The sequence below is a fragment of the Mesoplodon bidens genome (genome assembly GCF_964165515.1).
Source record: "Mesoplodon bidens genome assembly, chromosome: 20".
Classification (NCBI taxonomy): domain Eukaryota; kingdom Metazoa; phylum Chordata; class Mammalia; order Artiodactyla; family Ziphiidae; genus Mesoplodon; species Mesoplodon bidens.
The window spans coordinates 29,307,196-29,328,729 of NC_138181.1; the positions used below are offsets into that span (position 1 = coordinate 29,307,196).

A 21,534-nucleotide genomic window follows, 5' to 3' on the forward strand; every position below is an offset into this window, starting at 1 on the left:
CACTTCCTGGTCATACTTTTGTGTCTTCATAAACAACCCAAAGAGATATGACCCGTACCTGTTTAAGACCTGAGAACATGAAGGCATCACTGGGCTCCACAGAAATCTCCACATCTTGAACTAAGTCAGTCTTATTCTGGAGGTGATACTTGACGGGTAACGACTCTCTAACACGCCCAAATGATGGCAGATCTGCAGAGAAAGATGACACATTACTCTTGGTTTAAAAAAAAAAAAAAAAGCTCACCATTTATGGGTTCTTTTTGTAAATAAATCTCACTCTATAGACATGGGATTATTTAAATTAAAGATAGCACTGCACTCTTGCTAAATAAGAATATTCTCTGATTGGACAATAGCCACAGGGTGACGATAAAACAGACTAAGAAGAATCGGTCTCCTTCTACAATTGATTTGACTTAGATAGGGGTCTTGGCTACCAAGAGCTGAATTATATTTCAGGAATATTTTTTTATATCTACAAAAGATTTCCCTAAATATCAATAAAGGCTCAAGATGGAATGACAGACATTATGTGCCCCTTGATGGGAACTGTGATGTATTCTTGCCAAAACCTTTAACCTGAATGTGATCAAGCCAACAGATCTACCTACCAATTTATAGGGACAGAGAAACACTTAAAAAAATGATACAACGCCATCAGCAAATCCAGGCTGTAGGCACTGAGTTTCGTTAACAAATGAACGCCAAGGAAGCGAGAGAGGAGGTGGAGGTGGCAGAGGAGGTGATGAAGAGGTGGCGGTGGAGCGGGGGAGAGGGAGTCTGCCTGCCCATAGGTTTCAAAAGTCTAGACATCCATGAACGGCAACGCAGGGACCTTCAAACACACTAAAGAACGTTCAGAGTCGACTAGGGAAATTTCAATACTGGAATTTGATCATATTACAAAATTATTGCTAAGTTTTAATGTTATGATAATGGTATTGTGATCATGTTTAGAAAAATAGCCATTAATGTTAAAGATGCATACTGAAATCTTTATAGATGACATAATATTTGGGATTTGCTTCAAAATAATGAGGGTAGGAGTGTGGAGAGGTATAGATAAAACAAGACTGGTCACAATCTACTTTTATAAATGGTGGGCATTTTTCATAATAGAAAGTTAAAAAAATCTTAGAAGCTAAAATAAATATTCTTACTGGATTTTTTTTTGATCAAATAAAATGTGAGTGCCGTTACCTGCGTTCACATGGAGAGGGATATTTTCCACAATCACGTGTGGCAGAGTGATGACAGTGCTGATGACAGGGATGTCGTCCATGGCTGAAGTCCTACAGCAGAAAAAGGTACCTTTTAAATCCACATTTCATGTGAGAAGTTAATAAATCAAAACCAGGGAACACGTATATTCACCAACTAATTACGAAGGAAATATAAATTATCCCTTTTCTAGAAGTTCATTAATGGAAGGAGTTTTGTGAAGAGCTTTTACAATCCCATTTTTGTTTTGAGGATTTCCGATTAACAAATGTTATAACTCAAGGCTGCTGTTTGGTCCCAGTGATGAAGTAAGGAGTTGCGTCAGAATGTAAGTCAACTGCACCACGAGCACACCATTTAACATAGTGTTTTGGTAGCAAAATGTTCTCAACGTCGGCAGCAGTGCAGTGCTTTACATTATGACACAAACACCTTCTCACACCAAGGACCATCTCCAGATGAGCACCAGACCACTGGACATGCCCTGCTAAAACTGCACTGTGGGTGCACAGGAGAAACTGAAGACTAAAAATATTTTACTATCAGTAGACACAGTGGCATTCCAATATTACTGAGATAAAGTGAGTTACATTATGAGACTGTCAGATATTTTTCCCTGTAGTACAGTCAGGGTGGGGACTACAGGGGCAGCAGGCATCTATCTGACTGCTGAGGACAATCCGTGGGAAGAGCACATATGTAGAGGTGGAACAGCTGACACTATTACAATAGTGCAAACCACTGACAGGCAAAAACACCCAACCTCTCACCATTAAGAAATTTTTTTTTTTTTTTTGCAGTACGCGGGCCTCTCACTGTTGTGGCCTCTCCCGTTGCAGAGCACAGGCTCCGGACGTGCAGGCTCAGCGGCCATGGCTCACGGGCCCAGCTGCTCCACGGCATGTGGGATCTTTCCAGACCGGGGCACGAACCCGCGTCCCCTGCATCAGCAGGCGGACTCTCAACCACTGCGCCACTAGGGAAGCCCCAAGAAATACCTGTCTTTATAGTAACACAGCAGAGTAATTAAGCAGCACCTTCAAAATGCTGTTTTAATTCCTATAAACATGTGAATTAAACTAAACATCAATATGGTAAATTCAAGGGGGGGCAGAAAGACAAGTTAATTTTTTAAAAATAAAATTACCTATTTTTCCTTTCTCATTTTTAGTATCTTAATTACTGTTTCAAGACTTATAAAATAATTGAGCCATGCCAAGAAAATAACACATGAAATACCACGCATCTACCTCCTGGCCTAAGAGAACATAAGAACGTAGCTGAATCTTCCCGTGTACCCCTTCCCACTTGCATCCCCCAACCTCCACTCTAGAAGTAACTACTGGCCTGAATTTGGCTTCTATCTATCATTCCTATGTATTTCTTTATGCTTTTCCAAATTATATGTATAGCCCTAAGAAACATATGTTTTATGTGTTTTCTAATACTATATATAGGCAATTTGTTCATATTCTGCAGTTGCTTTGTTTCATTTAGTATTAATAGGCTGATAAGTGTAGCGCTGGTTCCCTCATTTTCACTGGTATATAATATTCCATTGTACGAATGTGCCACAATTTATCCAATTTCCTGTTGGTGGACATTTATTTTCTAACGTTTTACTATCATAAATAGTGCCTCTATGAACATTCTCAGACATGTCCCCTTTGTGTATGTTTGAATCTCTTCTAGGACTGCAGGGTATAGCCATCAGCTTTACCTGGTACTGCCAAATATATTTCCAGAGCAATTGTTCTAATTTATACTCCTCCTCTTGACAAACTTTGCACTGTTTAACCCTTTCATTTTTTCAGAGTAGTGTGAGTACAGCTGAATCTCAGGTAACTTATAAGGCTGACCTTCTCCCCCTATGTTTACTGGCCATCCAGCTTCTTCTGATCACTGTACTACCTACTCAAGTATTTTTCTCAACTCTCAGTTAAGAGACTTGTGTTTTTCTTATGATCTGAAGAAGTTCTTGATCTGAATTCGAATCCTTTGTCAGTTTTAGATGTTGCAAATAGCTTCCCCCAGTTTGTATTTTGTCTTTTCACTTTCTTCATGGCGTTTTCTAATGAACTGAGAAACAATTTTGAGAAATCAAATTTATCCATTTTAGTGGGTTGTACTTTTAGGGTCTTATTTAAAGAAATTCTTTCCTATGCCAAAGTCATAAAATGATTCTCTTATTTTTCTACTAAAAGTAATAAAGTTTTGCTTTTTACAATTGAACTTTAATAAACCTGGAATTTTTATATACAGTATTCAGTGGTACAGCAGATATCCCATTTTTTCCCAAGTCAATACCCAACTCTTTACCACCAATTATAAAGCAGTTCCTCCTTCCCCTACTGATCTATAATGCTACCTCTGTGAAATGTAATTTCCATGTGTGGATCTGTGGAACTATGTCTAGACTCTCTCTTCTGTTCCATTGGTTTATTTACATCTCCCCGAGCCAATACCGTAGTGACGACTACTTACAATAAGTCTTAGAATCTGGAAGAGCAAGTACCCTTGCCTAGTTGTACTTCTTCTGGAATATTCTATTACTGCCTTTTTGCCTTTCCATCCAAATTATAGGATCAAGAGTGTCAAGTTGCACAAAAACAAAAACAAAACAAGCTGTTGAGATCCTGAAGGACACTGCATTGAATCTACAGAACAATTTACAATATTAAATCTTATCCAAACCCTATCAGAGATTATTTTGTATCTCTCTCATTTATTTAGGTCTTCCTTTAATGCTTTAAATTTTTATAATTTTCTCCATAAAGGTAATGCACATCTTCTACTAGATGTATTCCTATGTATCTTACCATTTTGTTATGTAAATGACACCTATTTAAAAAAATATTTTCCCTAGAGGTTTATTACTGATATACAGAAATCCAGCTGATTTTTGTATGTTGATGTTATATCCAGCAACCTTGCTGAGACTCTTTATAATTCCAATAATTTGTTGATCCCCTTGGGTTTTCTATGCAAACAATCCTATTGACTGTAAATAAGGGCAGTTTCTCCTCATGTTTTTAGTGGCTGGTTCTATCATCAGAATTAATTTGGCTAAAATTGCATCTGTAATAGTTCACAAATTGTAACAAAACACAAACGAAAGTTTATCCTTTTAAATCTTTGTGTTTTTGACAAAAGGTCAATGACAGCATGTGACTTCTAGTTCGTTCTCCAGGCTGACAGAAGCTCTCAACTATTAAATGACAATGACAAGGACTTCCCTGGTGGCGCAGTGGTTAAGAATCCACCTGCCAATGCAGGGGACGTGGGTTCGAGCCCTGATCCGGGAAGGTCCCACATGCTGCGGAGCAACTAAGCCCGTGCGCCACAACTACTGAGCCTGTGCTCTAGAGCCCGCGAGCCACAACTACTGACCCCGCGTGCCGCAACTACTGAAGCCAGCGTGCCTAGAGTCCGTGCTCCGCGACAAGAGAAGCCACCACAATGAGAAACCCGTGCACCACAACGAAGAGTAGCCCCTGCTCGCCGCAACTAGAGAAAGCCCACGTGCAGCAACGAAGACCCAACGCAGCCAAAACTAAATATAAATAAATACTTTTATTAAAAATAAATAAATGAATAAATAAATGACAATGACACATAATAAAGGCATTAGAATAACACAAATAATGAAGAAAGGTAGGGCTGATACAATTTTACCTCTTCCAGGAGATAATATAATGCCCAGTTGCTACTCCACCTTCAACATTTCCAACAGATGGGCAACGAAGACAAAAGCATTCACTGGCACTCTCTGCAGTCCGTAAGACAACTACAAGAAAGAGACTTCATAATCCTCATGCAGTGATTTCATCTATAAAAAGCGAGCTTTACATCCAAGTAGTACAACAAAAAAGAATACTTTATCAATTATACATTATTTATAGAGACTTGGAAACTAAGGCTCCGAGATGTTAAATGACTTTTTCAACGAGACAGGTAAACAGGGCAAATAAAATGACTCACTTAAACAGAGCAAATAAAATGACTCACTTATATTTGGTCTTAAGAATACATCATGATTTTTTCCCCTCACAATATCTGCCCTTATAATCTAGTTGAGCACAATTTTGCTTGGGTTAACATTCAAGGTAATTTTTATTCCCTCTAACAGCTCTAGAAATATACGAAAGCCCAAAGTACCCTGAACCAGAAAGGTAGTATCGCCTCTATAAACTGTTTTTAGTTGGATAATTTAGAAAACTTATTGTCTGCCTTTCTGTATTTTCCAAAGTTTCTTTGGTAAACATCTTTTCCCATTTCAAATTATAAACAGTAAACATCAATTAAAAATTATAAAAAACAATCTATAAAAAATCCAAATATGAAAAAACCCTTTATCTTCAATTACATTTTTCAGTCACTTTCTTACAGTATCAAGAATCTGATTTTTTAAAAAATAAGGTATACTCAAGCAAATTGTAAATGATGCTAATTCTAACTTAATTCTAACTGTACCTGCTTTTTGTGAGTATAAGTCTCAAATTCCCTTCCTTAGCAAAAAGCTAACTCTAACAGCTAACACCACCAGCCTACACATGCACACACACTACTGTCTTCTGCTAATTAAGGGGGATGATCCACATTCTCACCGTTGTCCACCTGGGACTCCAGCTGGTCCACGGGCATCATGGAAGGAGCAAGCTGCAGCTCACTGGAGATGATGGTGAGGGCCCAGGGGGAGGCACTCAACAGGTCCATCATCAGCAGGAAGGGGATGTCGGCATAAACCCTTTCCAGGTGCTCAAACTGTCACGGATGGAGACAAAGGTCTGTCAGGAAGTAAGTTAACCCATTTTCTTTTTTCTGTTAATTTCTACAACCTAAATGATTTCCAGTATGCGTCACAGGAACGTACCTTTGTAGAAACAAATTTAACTGCAACGTCAAATGGAAAGACGGTTTCTATTGTTACAGTTTCATCCTGCAAGGAAATGTAAAGGGCACGATCAACGGCTTTTCTAAATCTTAACAACAAGTGAAGTTTTAAAAACAGAAGGCATACAAAACACAATCGATTACTGATCCATAAATAATTCCAATTTAAAAATTAAGAAGCTAGGATCTTTCCCTTAGGTAGTATTTGTAAGAATCTATGTAGAGAGCAGACTAATAGTTCTAATTATCTACGGTTTTGTAATAGTTCACACTGCATAGTGCTTTCTCATACATTATTTATCTCAGGATCTAGCAACAGTGGGCAGGGCAGGCACTGTCACCATTTTACAGAAGAAGAACCAGAAGTTAAAGAAGATTAAGTGATTGGCCTTAAGCCACAAAGCTAGTGGTGCAAAGCCTAGAATCTGGGTCTTCTTTTTGTCTAAGTCCTTCACCTCACCTTGACTCAAGGCAACTAAAACAATGATAATGATAATAATAATAATGTAATATGACATAGCATTATAATCACTGCACACATATTATGAAATGCTCATAGTAACTCAAGGAAACAGACACCAGTATCACTGCCATTTTAAGATGAAGTGGTCACACAGCTAGTAGGTGACAAAGGCAGAAACTGAACCAAATCTGACCCTGCGGCCTGGACTCTTAACCATCCTGCTCCATCTCCTCTGCACAGGGCTGTTCAAAAAACAGTGGGCTTATAAAGCAGAAAGTAACACACCACTGTAAGCAACTATACTCCAATAAAGATGTTAAAAAAAAACCAACAAAAAAACAACAGTGGGCTTACTACATCTTTTAAAAAAACAACCCACACTGTTGGTGAGAAACCTTTAAAAAAGACCATGTTGGGTTAAAACTCAGGCTGTAAGGCCAAATAGATCTGGATTTTATTTCTGGCTGGACACATACTTACTAGCCATGTAGAACTTGGACACAGTGATGTGACCTTGGGAAGGGTAGATGGTCTCTTTAAGTCTCAGTTCATAGTCCTCACAAGGTTGTTATGATAATTAAATGAGATAGTGCACACAAAACACTCAGTGAAATGCCAACATCATTTTTATTATTATTATATGCTTCAAATTATTTCCTCTCTCAATTATTATCAAGCTATCCCACCCCTCTAGGTGGTCACACGGCACCGAGCTGATCTCCCTGTGCTATGCGGCTGCTTCCCACTAGCTATCTATTTGACGTTTGGTAGTGTATATATGTCCATGCCTCTCTCTCACTTCGTCCCAGCTTACCCTTCCCCCTCCCGGATAAAATAATTTTGAAAGATAATCATTACAGCCTTTTGCGAAGCTTCACAATACACACTAGCAAATTTAAATGCTGTGCTAAGTCCTGAAGTAAAAATATCTGTTTAACACCCTTTAACCCAGTATTTTCCAAACATATTTGACCAATTAATTCTTTTTTTGTGTAATATCTATTTCTATTCCTCAGAATTAGCATCCCTTACAAGCACATCTTGGTAATGGACTGGCTGATAGAAGAAGAAATACATTCTTCTCTAAAAAAGTGGCATGTATCTCGATGATCTCATGTCTTGAGAACATTGTAGCAGCACACTGGTTTTGCTCAAGTTCAGGATAGTTACGAGGTAGCAAACGATTATTTCAAAGTACATTCCAAGTCTACCATCAGCTTCATTATCAGAAGTAGAAACAACATCCAAGGCTTAGGACTTTAAATCTGCACAGAACTTTAACATTCTTATTTTATAGATGAGGAGACGGAGGTCAAAAGGAGTTACTTGGCTGACCTGAGTTCAGGATTTAGGAGGCAGTGCCGAGACTGGCACCCTTATCTCCTAGTTCACCAGCAGGCTCTTTTAATTACATCAGGCTGGTGAAATTCTTGATAGTGTATTATATGCCTTCCTCCCTCCCACTTGGGAAGTCCTCCTGAACTCTCTTAGGATGGTTTTATTTCCCAGTGACTTATAAAACAGCCTGCGGCCCAGCCCTGTGCAGTGACCAAACTACAAACCCCCAAATTCCTAGGTCTTCTCCTCTGCTGGAGTGAGGACCCCACTCCTAAGAAAAGGCTGCCAGGACTAAGAAGATACCAAATATCATCATTTTCCATTAATAAAAGGGGATACAGGGCTTCCCTGGTGGCGCAGTGGTTGAGAGTCCACCTGCCCATGCAGGGGACACGGGTTCGTGCCCCGGTCCCACATGCCGTGGAGGGGCTGGGCCCGTGAGCCATGGCTGCTGAGTCTGTGCGTCCAGAGCCTGTGGACGTGAGAGGCCCGCGTACCACAAAAAAAAAAAAAAAAAAAAAAAAGGGATACAAGCATTATATACAATGTGGTTAAGTCTATATAAAAACACGTCCCCCTGCAATCTCTTGAAACAAAAAAGACCGATAAGAAATACCTCAAGGAGTTAATAGCAGCTGCCTCGGAGTTGCTGGACCTGATAGCTTTCTTATTTCTTCCTCATCAATGTGCACTCACCAAAAAATGATGTTCATAAGAATCTTTTTTACTAACAGAAGAAATATTCCGCAAAGGGAGACCTCCCTCCCACAAGGCCTTCTTCATATTAGCCAACTTACAGATTTTATCTAATGTGTGATTTTATAAAGAAGCAGATAGGTTTAGAGTCTCAAGGCTTTTTTGCATGAGATCTCAAACCTTTTGGTTCTCTGTACAAAAAACCATATAGGCCAATTTTCTAATGTTTGAGCAATGAATACCATATCACATCATTTATAATAAACATAAATGATAAAAAAATCAACAGATGTTTCATTAAAACTTGTAATGGACTATAAGCACCTATGCTGTTTATTTTACAGGTTAACTAAGATAATACAAAATAGGAAACACTCCAAATATGGTACTTCTCGAAGTAGCTATGAAATAAATACCTTGTGACACTTGCAAACAATTTCTTTTTCTTCAATAGTTGTATTGATCAGGTAAGAAACATACACAAGAAACATTCTTGAGCCCACTGTTCCACAGCGAACATATAACATTTTTTCCAGCTGCAACAAAATAAAAGTATTTTAGTTTAATTAATATTACAGAGATTGCCTCCTGATATATATTCTAGGATAATGCTCCCACCTTTTAGAGTTTACTGTACCAACTGGCTAAATTCTTGAACATTTTTTATAGCTGTTCCTGTCGCACGCAGCATGAGTGGGATCATTACTACTCCATCTTTTTTTTATTACCATTCTCAATTTCCCAAGAATTCTTTGTGTTTGGTTTGGAAATGAAAGTTGACCGAAAGGTTATTTAACTAAGCTACAAATTTCGTGTTATTTAGTTATTTTATCAGGCAATGAATTCTCCATATTAGCATCATTTGTTCTAAAATCCCTTGCATAAAAACTGAAGACATTTTACACATTAAGTATGTGAAATGTGTACAAAATGTGCATTAGCTGAATCACTTTTTTAGTCTCGGGATATGCTGTTAAAGTGCTCTAAAACTAAAACTCACTACGTGTTTACCAATACAACCTAACCGATTTCCTCTCCAATCAGTTGGCCAAGTTCACCTGCTCCCCGGGATGTAGGTCTCCGACAGGAATGTCAGTGAGTAGAGCCGGGTAGGACTCATCACACGGTTCTGTTCCATGAAGAGTCACATGAGTTTTCTGAGTTAAATTGGCATCCTGTCCTAAAAGTATGAATGTTGGCATCTTAAAATACAGGAAATTCAAATGTTATCTTGACAATTAATACTGCATAGAGAGCACTAGATCATAACCATTTTTTAAACAAACTTCCTGCAGTTGATATCACTGATGTTTATTTTATGTTGGATCAACATGTCTCAAATTTTAAAAAGGCAAGTTTACCGGGTTTTAAACCAGCAGTGAGCTTCACGTCTCTGATGGGGGTCTTCTCGTGCGATTGCACAGTCACAACCAAACAGTACATTTCGTTAGTCAGGGCAGGAGGGTCATGTCGCAGATGGACAGAAATGTTTGGAACTCTGGAAATGATCCTTTGGGAAAAAATGTTAGCTAAGTCACTGATTTTTTAAAAGAGACAAAGTATTCAAAGTATTCAAGAGAAGCGAGGTGACCTTCTCCCATCTGCCCACCAGGCCGACTCACATGGTGCTCGCCTGGATCACTATGCTGTCCCAGTGAAGCTCGCTGTCAGGGAGCCTGGGCCTTCTTTTGAAAGAACGGGCGGCCTGTAAGGCTTCCTGGGTGGAAGCGGCATCTCCTCCTCCTCCCTGCCAATTCAAGACCACGCATCTTCCTGCCTCGCTGCCCAGAACCAGATCCAAGGATGTGATCTAGAAGGAGGAGGTCCGTCAGAAACGCCATCTCACACGAGTTCATCACCATCCCCTCCCAACAAATTACAGAGAGGGCTGCTGGGCTACGGTGTTCCTCGGACCCACGACGTGACACAGGTCAGAACGCCTGCTGTGGGAGTCCGATCCCAGACCTTTCTCAGCTGTGACACTGGCTAGCTGTGTGTGGGGTTTCAACCTCTTCACCTCTAAACGAGGATAACAAGCTGACTCCCCAGCTCGGACACGACCGTGTGGTGCTGCTATCTTGGTGCTCCGCATGGTGCCTGAAGGAGCAGACACTGCAGTAGTGGCTGCTGAGTGAAATCAATGAGTGCTCTGCTAACCGTTAACATACTCACAAGCTAACTCCTAGTGGCCACGTATTCTTCCCGACGACATCAACAGCATTAGCAATGAAATTCTTTATTAACTGAATAAATGTCCTTTCCACTAAATCCGTTAACAAATATACTCAAAATAGCATTATGAATTATGATTTACATCTGGTAGGCTTCCTTAGGTACCTTGTAAAAAATTACAACACGTCACGAGGGATTTAGCCAAAATCATGCAGAATTTTTTTTTAATGAATAAGCAAAAACTCTGGATATTGGTTAATAATAAAATCAACAGATTCACAGAAATTGTTATGAGAACATAGGGGGTACAGTCTTAAGTTTCTGTCTTAGAAATGGTCTCAAGTTCACGTTAGCCGACCATTCCCATTCCAGCCATGGGAAAGCAGCACTTCATGAGAGCTCACCTCGTCCTAATCACTATTCCAGGAAATTTACATTAACTAACTGATTTAATTCTCACGAAACATCGAGAAGTAGGTAATGTTACTATCCCCACTTTATAGATGAAGAAACGGAGACACAAAGAGGTCAAGTAACTGCCCGGGGCCACAAGCAGGTAAGCCAGGGAGCTGGCGTTGAAAACCACGTAGCTTGGCTCCAGAGTTTATGCTCGATAAAAATATGACTTTCATCACATATTTCTGAAAGGCATTTTAATTATCTACATTAAATGAATCCTTTGAAGTATATATCTTCATTTTTTCTTTAAAAATATGCAATCAGCAATGTTTAAAGGTCAAAATGATACAGCTCTTTAGTGTGAATTATGTCATATTTTACAAAATATAATTACTACATTATAGAATATATATATATATATATATATATATATATATATATATATATATATATACAATTTAAAATTCCTTAGCTGATTATGCAGCCATTAAAAATGAGGTTGGTTTCATGTACTACCAGGAAATGATGTCTAATATATCACGATCAAGCGAAAAAAGCCAACTACTGAATATTACGTATAACATATTCTCACTGAGGGGAAACCTACCAAAAGACCATAATGAATGGGTTCCCTTGGGAAGTCCAAGTGGAAGATTTTCATTTTTTACTTATAAACTTTTGTATTATTTTTATTATAATTTTTTCTGACACACACATTATTACTTTCATCACTTAAAATATTTTTTAAACACATTTCATAACTAACCTCAATTTTCTTTCCCACATCTTCAGTTTTTGCCACAAATTTAAATAAAAACTTCCTTGTTTTACCAGGAACTAAGCACATCTTTCCCTGAGTCAAATTTTCTAAAACGTCACTCGCTTTGGATGCTTCTTCGATTACACAGAACTGGTTGTATTCCTGAAAAAGAGGTGAGCAAGGGTCACGGTTTATGAGCTCAAATGTCCTATGTTTTGCTAACAGTAAACACCGAATTACTTGGAGCTTGTTAAGGTTAACTGCACTGAAACTGAAGCATTATGAATTTTTTATTAATAAAAGAAAAAGTATTTTTATGCCAGATGGTAGCAGTTAACCACTCACTGCTGCCACGAGATAAAGATGGTCCACACAGAAGCTGACCTCTGAAAACATTTATTTAGCCATCCCTTTCCTGGAGACAGAAACAAAGACTTATTCTTTGCTTTGCATTGGATGCTACTGTCTATCATCTTTTCTTAAAGAGCTTCCTTTTTACCTGGCTTCTGTGACACTATAATATCTCCTGTTTCTCACCCTCCTCTTTTTCGCTCAGAGGTCTTTTTTCCCTCTTGTTCCCCTAATTCAGAGGTTCCAAAAGTTGCAGTCCTTGGCTTTTGGTTCAGCTTTTCTCCTTACGTTCACTTCACTGCAAAGTCTATCTATGTCTACATATTCTGCACCTCTGTGCTAATATCTCCCACATAAAGACTTCTAATTCGGACCTATTCCTTAACTTATATCCACAATTGTCTCAGGGGTAATTCCACTATTACTTCAAGTTCAGCATGTCCAGAACGGAATGTCTAGCCACCTCCCCAGAAAAGGACACTCCTTACAGCTGAATAAACAGAGACATCTTTCATATACATATCTAAGCGATCACCATTCTCATCCTTTCAATAAGTACTGAGAACTTCCCAAGAGCCATCTTCTATCCCAGCAGGTGAATTACCTTCACAGAAGATTCTAATACAGTTAAGTTTTATACCTTCCTTCTAATTTTCACTTCTATTCCAGGCTTATGAAGCCTCGTACCCGCTACTTTTTTCCTTGTGATTTGCATCCTGAATTTCAAATAACATATATTCAGAACACAACTTTAAAAACAAATTGCTTTACATTTTATTTTAATATTTTCATTAGTTTAATTATAGATGTGGTCTTTGTTGCTGAAAGGGAAAAAAAAGGAAGGAAAAGAAATGGAATAGTAGGCTATGATGTGAAAAGTAAAATGAGAGTGCCTTCCCTGACCCTCTAAATTCCAGACTTAGAATATTTCATAGTGAGTAAAAAAAAAAATTGTCTGTCCTCTCGGAGCTTACATTCTAGTAAGAAAAACAGGCCATTTACCAAATAATCACATGACAAGAGTGAAACCACAGCTGTGACAAGTACTATGAAGGGTTATGTGAGCCTGGCTAGGTCAATCAGTCATGTAGGTCAGGGGAGGTGTCCCTGAGGAAGTGAGGCTTTTAAGGGGATAAAACACGAGGAGGAACTAAGCAAATAAAAGAGGAGGGAAGACCAATCCAAGCATAAGAAAGAGCACATACAAACCTCCTGTCCTAATACTGTATGATCTTACTTATATGTGGAATCTATAACTTATAGAAACAGAACTCACAGAAACAGAGAGTAGAATGAGGATCGCCATATGCTGGGCGTTGGCAGAAATGGGAAGATGTTGGTCAAAGGGTATAAACTTCCAGTTATCAGACAAATAAGTTTTGGGGATCTATGTATGGCATGGGGACTATAATTAGCAACACTGTAGTATTTACTTGCACGTTGCTAAAAGAGTAGATCCTAAATGTTCTCACAAAGACAACAACAAAAAGGTGATTATGTCAGGTGAGGCATGTGTTAACTAACCTTGTTATGGTAGTCACTTTGCAAAATACGTGTATCAAATCATCATGTACACTTTAAACTTACACAATTTTATATGCCATATCGCAATAAAGCTGGAAAAATAAACAAACTGCTTTGGGCCTGCAAAAACCAAACAGCCCATCCTTCATCCATCCTATCCCCATTCTGTATCCTCTATATATACTCAGCAATCCAAACTTACCTATTTTTAAATGCCTGTTATTCCTTTATCTCCACTCCCATCACTAGCGTCCTAATCCAAATCCTCATACTTTCATACCTGGGTTCATACAAAGAGCCTCTGGTTTCTAAAATCATTTCTTTCCCTCTATTTTGCTACTGGAATAAAGTTTCTTAAACATAAATTTCATGCTCTTGCTTTAAAATTCTCAAAATAATTAGAAGGAATCCTTGGGTAATGGTTTGAAGTTGAATAAAACATACTAATCTTCAAGTGACCCAGGTTCATTTAACCAATTCTATTACAGGGACATCGCTCAGTTCTTATGAGTCAAAAAAAAAACAAAACTATTTAAACAGATAACATTCTTTCTTTACCACCATCCAGTAAATAAACAGATAGATAACGAATAAATGAATGAATAAATCAATCTTAAAAGACTTCTATTGATACTTCCCAGACTGACTCTGCTTAACTCTCCAGGCTCCTCTAAGCCACCCAGCCTGACTCCCACTCACCCCACCTATGATCCCTCTGCTCTCGTGAGGCTGCTGTCTTCACTTGCCCAAAAACACAGAACATTCACTCCTGTTTCCATTCAGCGTTTTCTCATTGCCAAACACGTCCTTCCCCTCTCATCTTTTTAAACCTATCTTAACTGCATCTTCAATTTTGAAACTTCCGCTCTCTTCTCCGGCACACCTGCCATAACAGTATTTCTAGCCCACACACATAATTTGGTCCTCAATACCCATTTAGGCAATCTGTGAGCCAGTCCTGGCCTTGCTCCCAAAATGCTTATATTTTAGTGGGGTTGACATACGCTAAATTTTTCAGGTTCACCATGATGCTAAGAATATTGTAACTCTCAATAAATGCTTTCTGGTTAATGGCTCAATATACTTTCTGTGTGACCAGAAAATTAGAAGTGAGCTTATAACTGAAACAGAATGCAATCGAGCACTTGACTATATCACACTATAAAAGTGTTCAAATGTAGGAAATATAGTACGATCCCAATTCTGGAGAAAAAAGTTGCTTATATATGCATGCACATAAGATGTCTAGACTATTCAAGAAGTTAATTGTGACGCCCCCTAAGGAATGGAATTGGAGGAACACACATTTACTTTCTACTTTCTACCCATCTATTCCACTTTCATTTCTTTAACATCAAACATATAACAGTTTTATAATATAAAGCTAATACCAATGTTAGAATAAAACAAATGATTTTGAAAATTATATTCATTCTGAATAGATATTATTTGAAATTCAAGATACATATTACAAAACTTTTTGTCTATGTGTAGACAAAGTTCTTAGGTTTCCTAAGCAGGGAGTGAAAACAAAAATTAGAAAAGTGTAAAACTTGAATTGTGGATACAGAAGTTGAGAACTATAAATACAATTATTTTAAAATAGACTCTATCAAAATACATTTGTTAATATGAAACCATTAAGACCTAAAATTCACTAAGCACATTTTATCTCATTTAATGCAAGCTACAATAAGATACACACATGGTAAAAACACATTAAAAGGTACCATTACCTGATTATTAAAGCTGACACAGAGCTTAGAAAACCTAATGGGATGTGGACAATCAGCCTTCAGATAAATATCGAACTGCACGGGAACATCGACATGAAAACTTGGGGCGTGGAACCTGGCTTTGCATTGCACTAGAAATAAAACAAAAAGGGCTGAGTCAGACACCACCAGACACGCTAGACACACACACATTATTCTCTGATCCACATCTGCTCTTCAGAAAGGAAACAGCTACACTGGATATTCTTACTGACTTCTGCACCTGAAGCATTTCAAAAGACATAAATCAAACCAAATTTAAATAAACTCTAGCTCCAAAACCTCTCTAATTTTAAAAACATGGTTCCTCCTAAAATGTAACTTACATAGGATTTTAAAGAAAAAAGAACCATTTTGTTATTTTTAACTTATTTCAAAATACCTGCCTAGCAATAAAGCATAAACTTTTTAAATGACTGTCTTTCCAAATGCATTTCAAATAACATCTGAACTACAAATGAACAGAGTAAATGTTAAGACCTCAACTAAGTATTTAAAATTTTGACCATCTTTAAAGTCGATGGGCAGAAAATTTAAAAAAAAAAAAAAATCACACAGTTCATCTACAAAATAACCGTACTTGGAAAATTCTTTGACTTTATTATTCTGTGTCTATTTATTTTGTAGAAATAAGGACGATTTCTCTAAAATAATACTGTAGACGTTGGTTACCCACCAAATGGCACAAAGTCCTGTACGCCTATTGTGAAAAGATTGCTGCCGGCCAGAGAAATTCGGTCCGCCCACAGCTTCTGAGCAGTTTTCACAGCTAATATGTCACAGTCAGGTTCAGGAGCAGGAGTTTCATTCTGTGCCAACATGGAGTTAAACATCTGTTCAGCTAGTTTTATAAAATACACACATCCAGATACAGATGTTATATAAAGATTGCCAGCCTACCATTAAAACACTTATGAGGTTCTTTTCTATCCGAGATTTCTGGTCATCTTTCAGAGTTGAAGCTAATAGGAAGGAAGAAGGAAGAAAATTAGAACTATATGACAGGTAAGTAAGCCCACTACCCCCATTTCAGGTATTAAAACCCTGCAGATAAATCTCTTTTTTTTTTTTTCGGTACGCGGGCCTCTCACTGTTGTGGCCTCTCCCGTTGCGGAGCATAGGCTCCGGACGTGCAGGCTCGGCGGCCATGGCTCATGGGCCCAGCCGCTCCGCGGCATGTGGGATCTTCCCGGACCGGGGCACGAACCCGTGTCCCCTGCGTCGACAGACAGACTCTCAACCACTGCGCCATAAGGGAAGCCCTAACTTTTTTTTTTTTTTTTTTGGAGTACGCGGGCCTCTCACTGTTGTGGCCTCTCCCGCTGTGGAGCACAGGCTCCGGACGCGCAGGCTCAGCGGCCATGGCTCACGGGCCCAGCCGCTCTGCGGCATGTGCGATCTTCCCGGACCGGGGCACGAACCCGTGTCCCCTGGATCGGCAGGCGGACTCTCAAGCACTGCGCCACCAGGGAAGTCCAATAAATCTCTTTTCTAAGATGGCTAAGCACACGTCTGGAAAACTGACAGCACGGTTTTCTAGAAGGCAGCCCCAATGCTTTATGTATGTGCGTTTGAACTCTATGTGAAAAATTATTTTATGCCATATTTTAAAAGTAAGGCAGATTTTTCTCAACTACAATAAGACCTTCAACCATAATAAGTTCCAATAAAGTATAAAACCTCTTCACTCCTCAAAGTGACTTGCATGTGATAACAGTACTACCAGATATCTGATACTGAATTATTCTTCCAATTTAAAGAAGCTTGAAGATGCTATGTAATTGTAAAGATTCAGAATTTTACTGAAAGAACATCAAGTTACCTCTTCCAAGGAGTTCTAGGGAATAAGTGATGTAATCTTGCAGTTGGGCCATGAGGTAGGAACACTTCAGAGCTGTGGTCAGTATAGATGTGAGCAGGGTCCACCATCCTTCACTCCGATAATCACACATCACATAATCCAGCAACCTAACAGAGGAAAAAATGTCAGACAGGCCGAGACAGCTTCACGAGGAAGGGTTTGAATAGTTCATGGAGAAACTAAAATAAAAGTGTTTTACTCATTTTATATAAACTTCAGAAAAATCTTACTGAAATAGTTTAACAGGTATTTTCACATTAGGTAAATGTGAGCTTTCCTAAGACTCTGATAATGACTGTACCAGCAGACAATACTTGAAAAAATATCACGGAAATGGTGTTTAATAGAAGTAGGAATAAATATGGAAGTAATAAATCCTTCAATACAGATTTCCATGCTAATTCTGCTGTAAGGGAATCAGAATACTTGTAAAAATAAATAGTGAACAGAACTCACTTCAAAGCTTTGGTATAATCCTTTGCATAATAATATTCCTCTCCCATTTGAACCACTATAAAGGAAAAAAGACTGTATGAACATAATTTAAAATTACTCAAAGTTGCACAAAGTTGTGGCATGTTACGGATACCTACTCAGATGACTTTTCATTCTTGGACACTTATATTTCTTAAATTGCGCAACAGCATTGCTCAGAAGAGTTATTATTATTTCCTGTTAGAAAAGATAAAATGTGAAACATTCCAATAAAAATAATCTCATGTTTTCCTGGAATACTGTAAAAAATAGTTTATACTGGAAAAAAGACTTACAGAGTGAACAACACTTCTCTCCTTCAGCTGAATGGCAAGAATCCCCACCTTCTCTTTTTCGGGATCAGAAAGATCAAAACCTGCATAAGATAGGACACAACCCATTTTAGATAGCTCATTTAACACAAATCCTTCACACGAACACTGGATGTGTACACTCCTTGAATCCTTTGCATACAATGTACTTAAGATTCTTAAACATTCTAGAATTCTAAAGTTTCTAAGAGACAGCTTTATTAGCATGGAATCTTCTCTGTGGTCTCTGTTCTGAAGGGTACTTACTGAGCTCTGTACTCTTTTGCCCAGTGGAATCAACCACCTCAAAAGTAATACCAATATCATTTTCTAGACAAAATACATTTCCTGTAGATTAAATAATTTCTTAACAAAAAGTTTAATGGCCACAGAAATTGCTCAAATTAAGTGTGTATAAAACAAAAAAGATAGAGAAATCATTTTTAAGGTGGTTCAAGTAATGATGCTCTAAAATGTCAAACATAAAAAATCGTTAAACTTAACTGGAATTAAAATATTTAAATAGACCAGAGTGGCTTACTAATTGTGTCATTTAAGACAACAGATGTCCAAATATTTTCGTCACATCTATATCTTTATTTACAAGTCATTCTAAGACGTAGTGATAAAAACAACACATTTTTAAAGTTAAGTCTTAAAAAGTGTTTAAAAAGCACATATTTTTACCTCAACATAATTTGTTATACTAGTGCAGCCATGGAAAAATTATGATAGCAACCTTTTGCTTTTGAGGTTGAGAGAAAGGGAAAGAGGAAAAAATTATTTACTTAGTATTCCTTGTCGCCATGATCGTTGTCCATAGAAGTCAAGAACTCCTGTTTGTGTTTCTAAGGGATCAGGACTGGGATATGTTACAGAAGCCTGTAAATTAAAACACAACCCATCAAAACCAACTCTTCCTCAATCTTTGTTAGAATAAAAAAGCTTTCATAAATATGAATAACACATTCAAATATCAAAGTTGTGAATATTTTAACATAAATTAAATTTTCATAAAATTAAACAAGAAATGTTTCATTTAATATTAGGTAGTCTTATAAAAATTAAATTGAATAAATCAACCTGATTCTGACAAATAATTTCATAGTAATTAACTGCTCTGCATTTTCTTTTAATTTATAAACCAGTAAAAATACATTACAGATTAAATTTGATGGTTATTCCATATGTATAAGTGTTTTTTGTACAAATAAAAATAATGTTATAGGAGTTTTGAAAAGAAGACACTATTTTCCTTTTTTATCGCATGTGTATTAAGTCTTGGTATTGATGGGGGAAGGATATCTTTGGCACCAGAATTTACAAATTTATACCACTTTTCTTTTTTATAACTTTTCCCTCTAAAACCAAAATGTAATACAAGTCATTGTTAAAAAATGCAGAAAACGTCCAAAAGGAAAAGGATAAAAATTTAAATTACCTATAGACCTACTACCACTGTTAACAATGTATATACATTATTCTTCCAGATTTTGTAAGAAAACGTTTATTCGTCATCAGCTGAAATAATTTTTCAACCTGTTTTCTTTTAAATACATTCTGTATATCTCACCATATCATTAAAGATTCTTCCAAAACGTTATTTTTCATGGCTGCCTGCTGTTCCACATTGTCACAGATTCCCTATAGCTGTTCACACTGTTATTTTTATTTTACATTACAATTAATAAATCTGTCAGAACTCTATAAATAAATTTTAATACTTATCTCTTAGGATCTCTTATCTGCCTTAGGCTTCCTGAATATGAAATTCTGGGTCAAAAGAAAGGCATGATTTTGAGGCTTCTTAATTTATTACTTGACAGGATATTATTTTACATTCCAGCCCATATTTGCTAATGCCCATTTTCTCATATCCGTACAAGACCCAGTTTTCATCACCTTTTAAAATCCTGTGCTCAAATATAATATGCCAAACTTTTAAAATATAATACATGCAATGAAATTATACATCATATACAAATAACATGGCAGAAAATAGTCTAGGTATATCATGATTTAAGGGGAAAAAATCCAAGCATTTAAAGTACTAATATGCAAACTGTTTTTCTTTTTTTGAACAGTTTTTTAAGTAGCACTGTTGTTAAAATTCACCTATCTTCAGAGAAGAAATCTGAGGTTTTAAGCGAAAATAAGCTGATATAACTATGTGAATGTAAATATCTCTATCTATATACACACACCATGTTCTTATTTTAAAGGTGCTTATGGGGAAACTGGTATTTAAATATAATCACCCAAGAGAAACGCAAAATGAAATGTCAAGTTTAAGAAAATATGCAGTTAACATCCTCAAATAGATTCTTTAGAGTTTTCCATGGAGGAGAACCCCAGGAAAAGAAAGAAGGCCAACGTTATGCTCTCCAGTAGGTTAAAATAAAGCACATTTCTCAGTGTCCTTCAAACTCTAGCAGTGATCAGAGAAACAAAACAATGGATTTACAGTATGGCATGGACTAAACTGTGGCTTTTATTTTAAAGTAACTTTCTCTCCTCTAAATCACTGACTTATCGCTAATCATAAATCAGTTCTTCAAAGAAAAACTTCTGCTTAATTCACAGGTGAAAATAGAGTACTCAGGCTAAAACTGAAAATAATCCTAATTCCTGAAAATATAAAAGAGAAAAACTTGTTACATGCAAAGGCTTGGAAAAAATTATCAACACCGATCAATCAGTATTATCTTCTTTCAAGAGAAGGTTAATAGATTTCCTAAATGCCAGCTAATACAGGAGTCAGTGACTTACTTCGTGGTTACAGAGGGTTTTCGTAAGCTGTTTCCGCTCCTGGGCATAGTATGCTGCCTGCTGGTAATAGAAACCAGGATTCTGAGTTTGAATAGCTGTCAACCCCAACTTGATAGCTTCATCAAATAAATCTCCAAAGGCCTGGAATCTTAAAGAAAAAAAAAAATCAAGAAATAAAAAAATGGAATGAAAAAGAAAAAGGAAAGAAAAAGCAGCTTACTTCTAGTAGGTATTCATCCTGGAATCATAACCTCAGCAGACTGTATCAAAATAATGCTACTGCTGAACTATTAAATGTGGGGATTTCTTTGTAAATACTAACACACGCTAATCGTAGGTTACAGAAAAATTCTTTAAGTCAACTCTTCTGTGTTAGCAGGTCTTTATAAATATACCATCAAGCCAGATGTCAACATAGTTCCCACCACTCAAATACATCCATGTTTCTGGGAGGATTTTCATTTTGGCAGTTTTGAGTCATAAGTCTGAGAGAGCAAGGTCCACGTCAGCAGGGATACTGTCTA

The 21,534-nt window shown here is 37.4% G+C and overlaps 1 protein-coding gene across 1 annotated transcript in view; it reads right to left on the minus strand.

Moving 5' to 3' along the window:
- Window positions 1–21,534, minus strand: part of TRAPPC11 (trafficking protein particle complex subunit 11) — a 42,598-nt gene that overhangs the window by 8,601 nt on the left and 12,463 nt on the right. Inside the window, exons 10-28 of the mRNA XM_081220722.1 lie at window positions 21,011–21,158; window positions 19,030–19,123; window positions 18,227–18,306; window positions 18,050–18,128; window positions 17,913–17,967; window positions 17,418–17,563; window positions 16,496–16,557; window positions 16,272–16,404; window positions 15,557–15,687; window positions 11,952–12,107; window positions 10,237–10,424; window positions 9,976–10,124; window positions 9,673–9,794; window positions 9,031–9,150; window positions 6,098–6,163; window positions 5,832–5,988; window positions 4,900–5,011; window positions 1,204–1,295; window positions 59–192 (exon numbers count right to left, since the gene is read on the minus strand). Coding sequence (XP_081076848.1) covers window positions 59–192; window positions 1,204–1,295; window positions 4,900–5,011; window positions 5,832–5,988; window positions 6,098–6,163; window positions 9,031–9,150; window positions 9,673–9,794; window positions 9,976–10,124; window positions 10,237–10,424; window positions 11,952–12,107; window positions 15,557–15,687; window positions 16,272–16,404; window positions 16,496–16,557; window positions 17,418–17,563; window positions 17,913–17,967; window positions 18,050–18,128; window positions 18,227–18,306; window positions 19,030–19,123; window positions 21,011–21,158 — 2,224 coding nt within the window. The remainder of the gene's footprint in view (window positions 1–58; window positions 193–1,203; window positions 1,296–4,899; window positions 5,012–5,831; window positions 5,989–6,097; window positions 6,164–9,030; window positions 9,151–9,672; window positions 9,795–9,975; window positions 10,125–10,236; window positions 10,425–11,951; window positions 12,108–15,556; window positions 15,688–16,271; window positions 16,405–16,495; window positions 16,558–17,417; window positions 17,564–17,912; window positions 17,968–18,049; window positions 18,129–18,226; window positions 18,307–19,029; window positions 19,124–21,010; window positions 21,159–21,534) is intronic.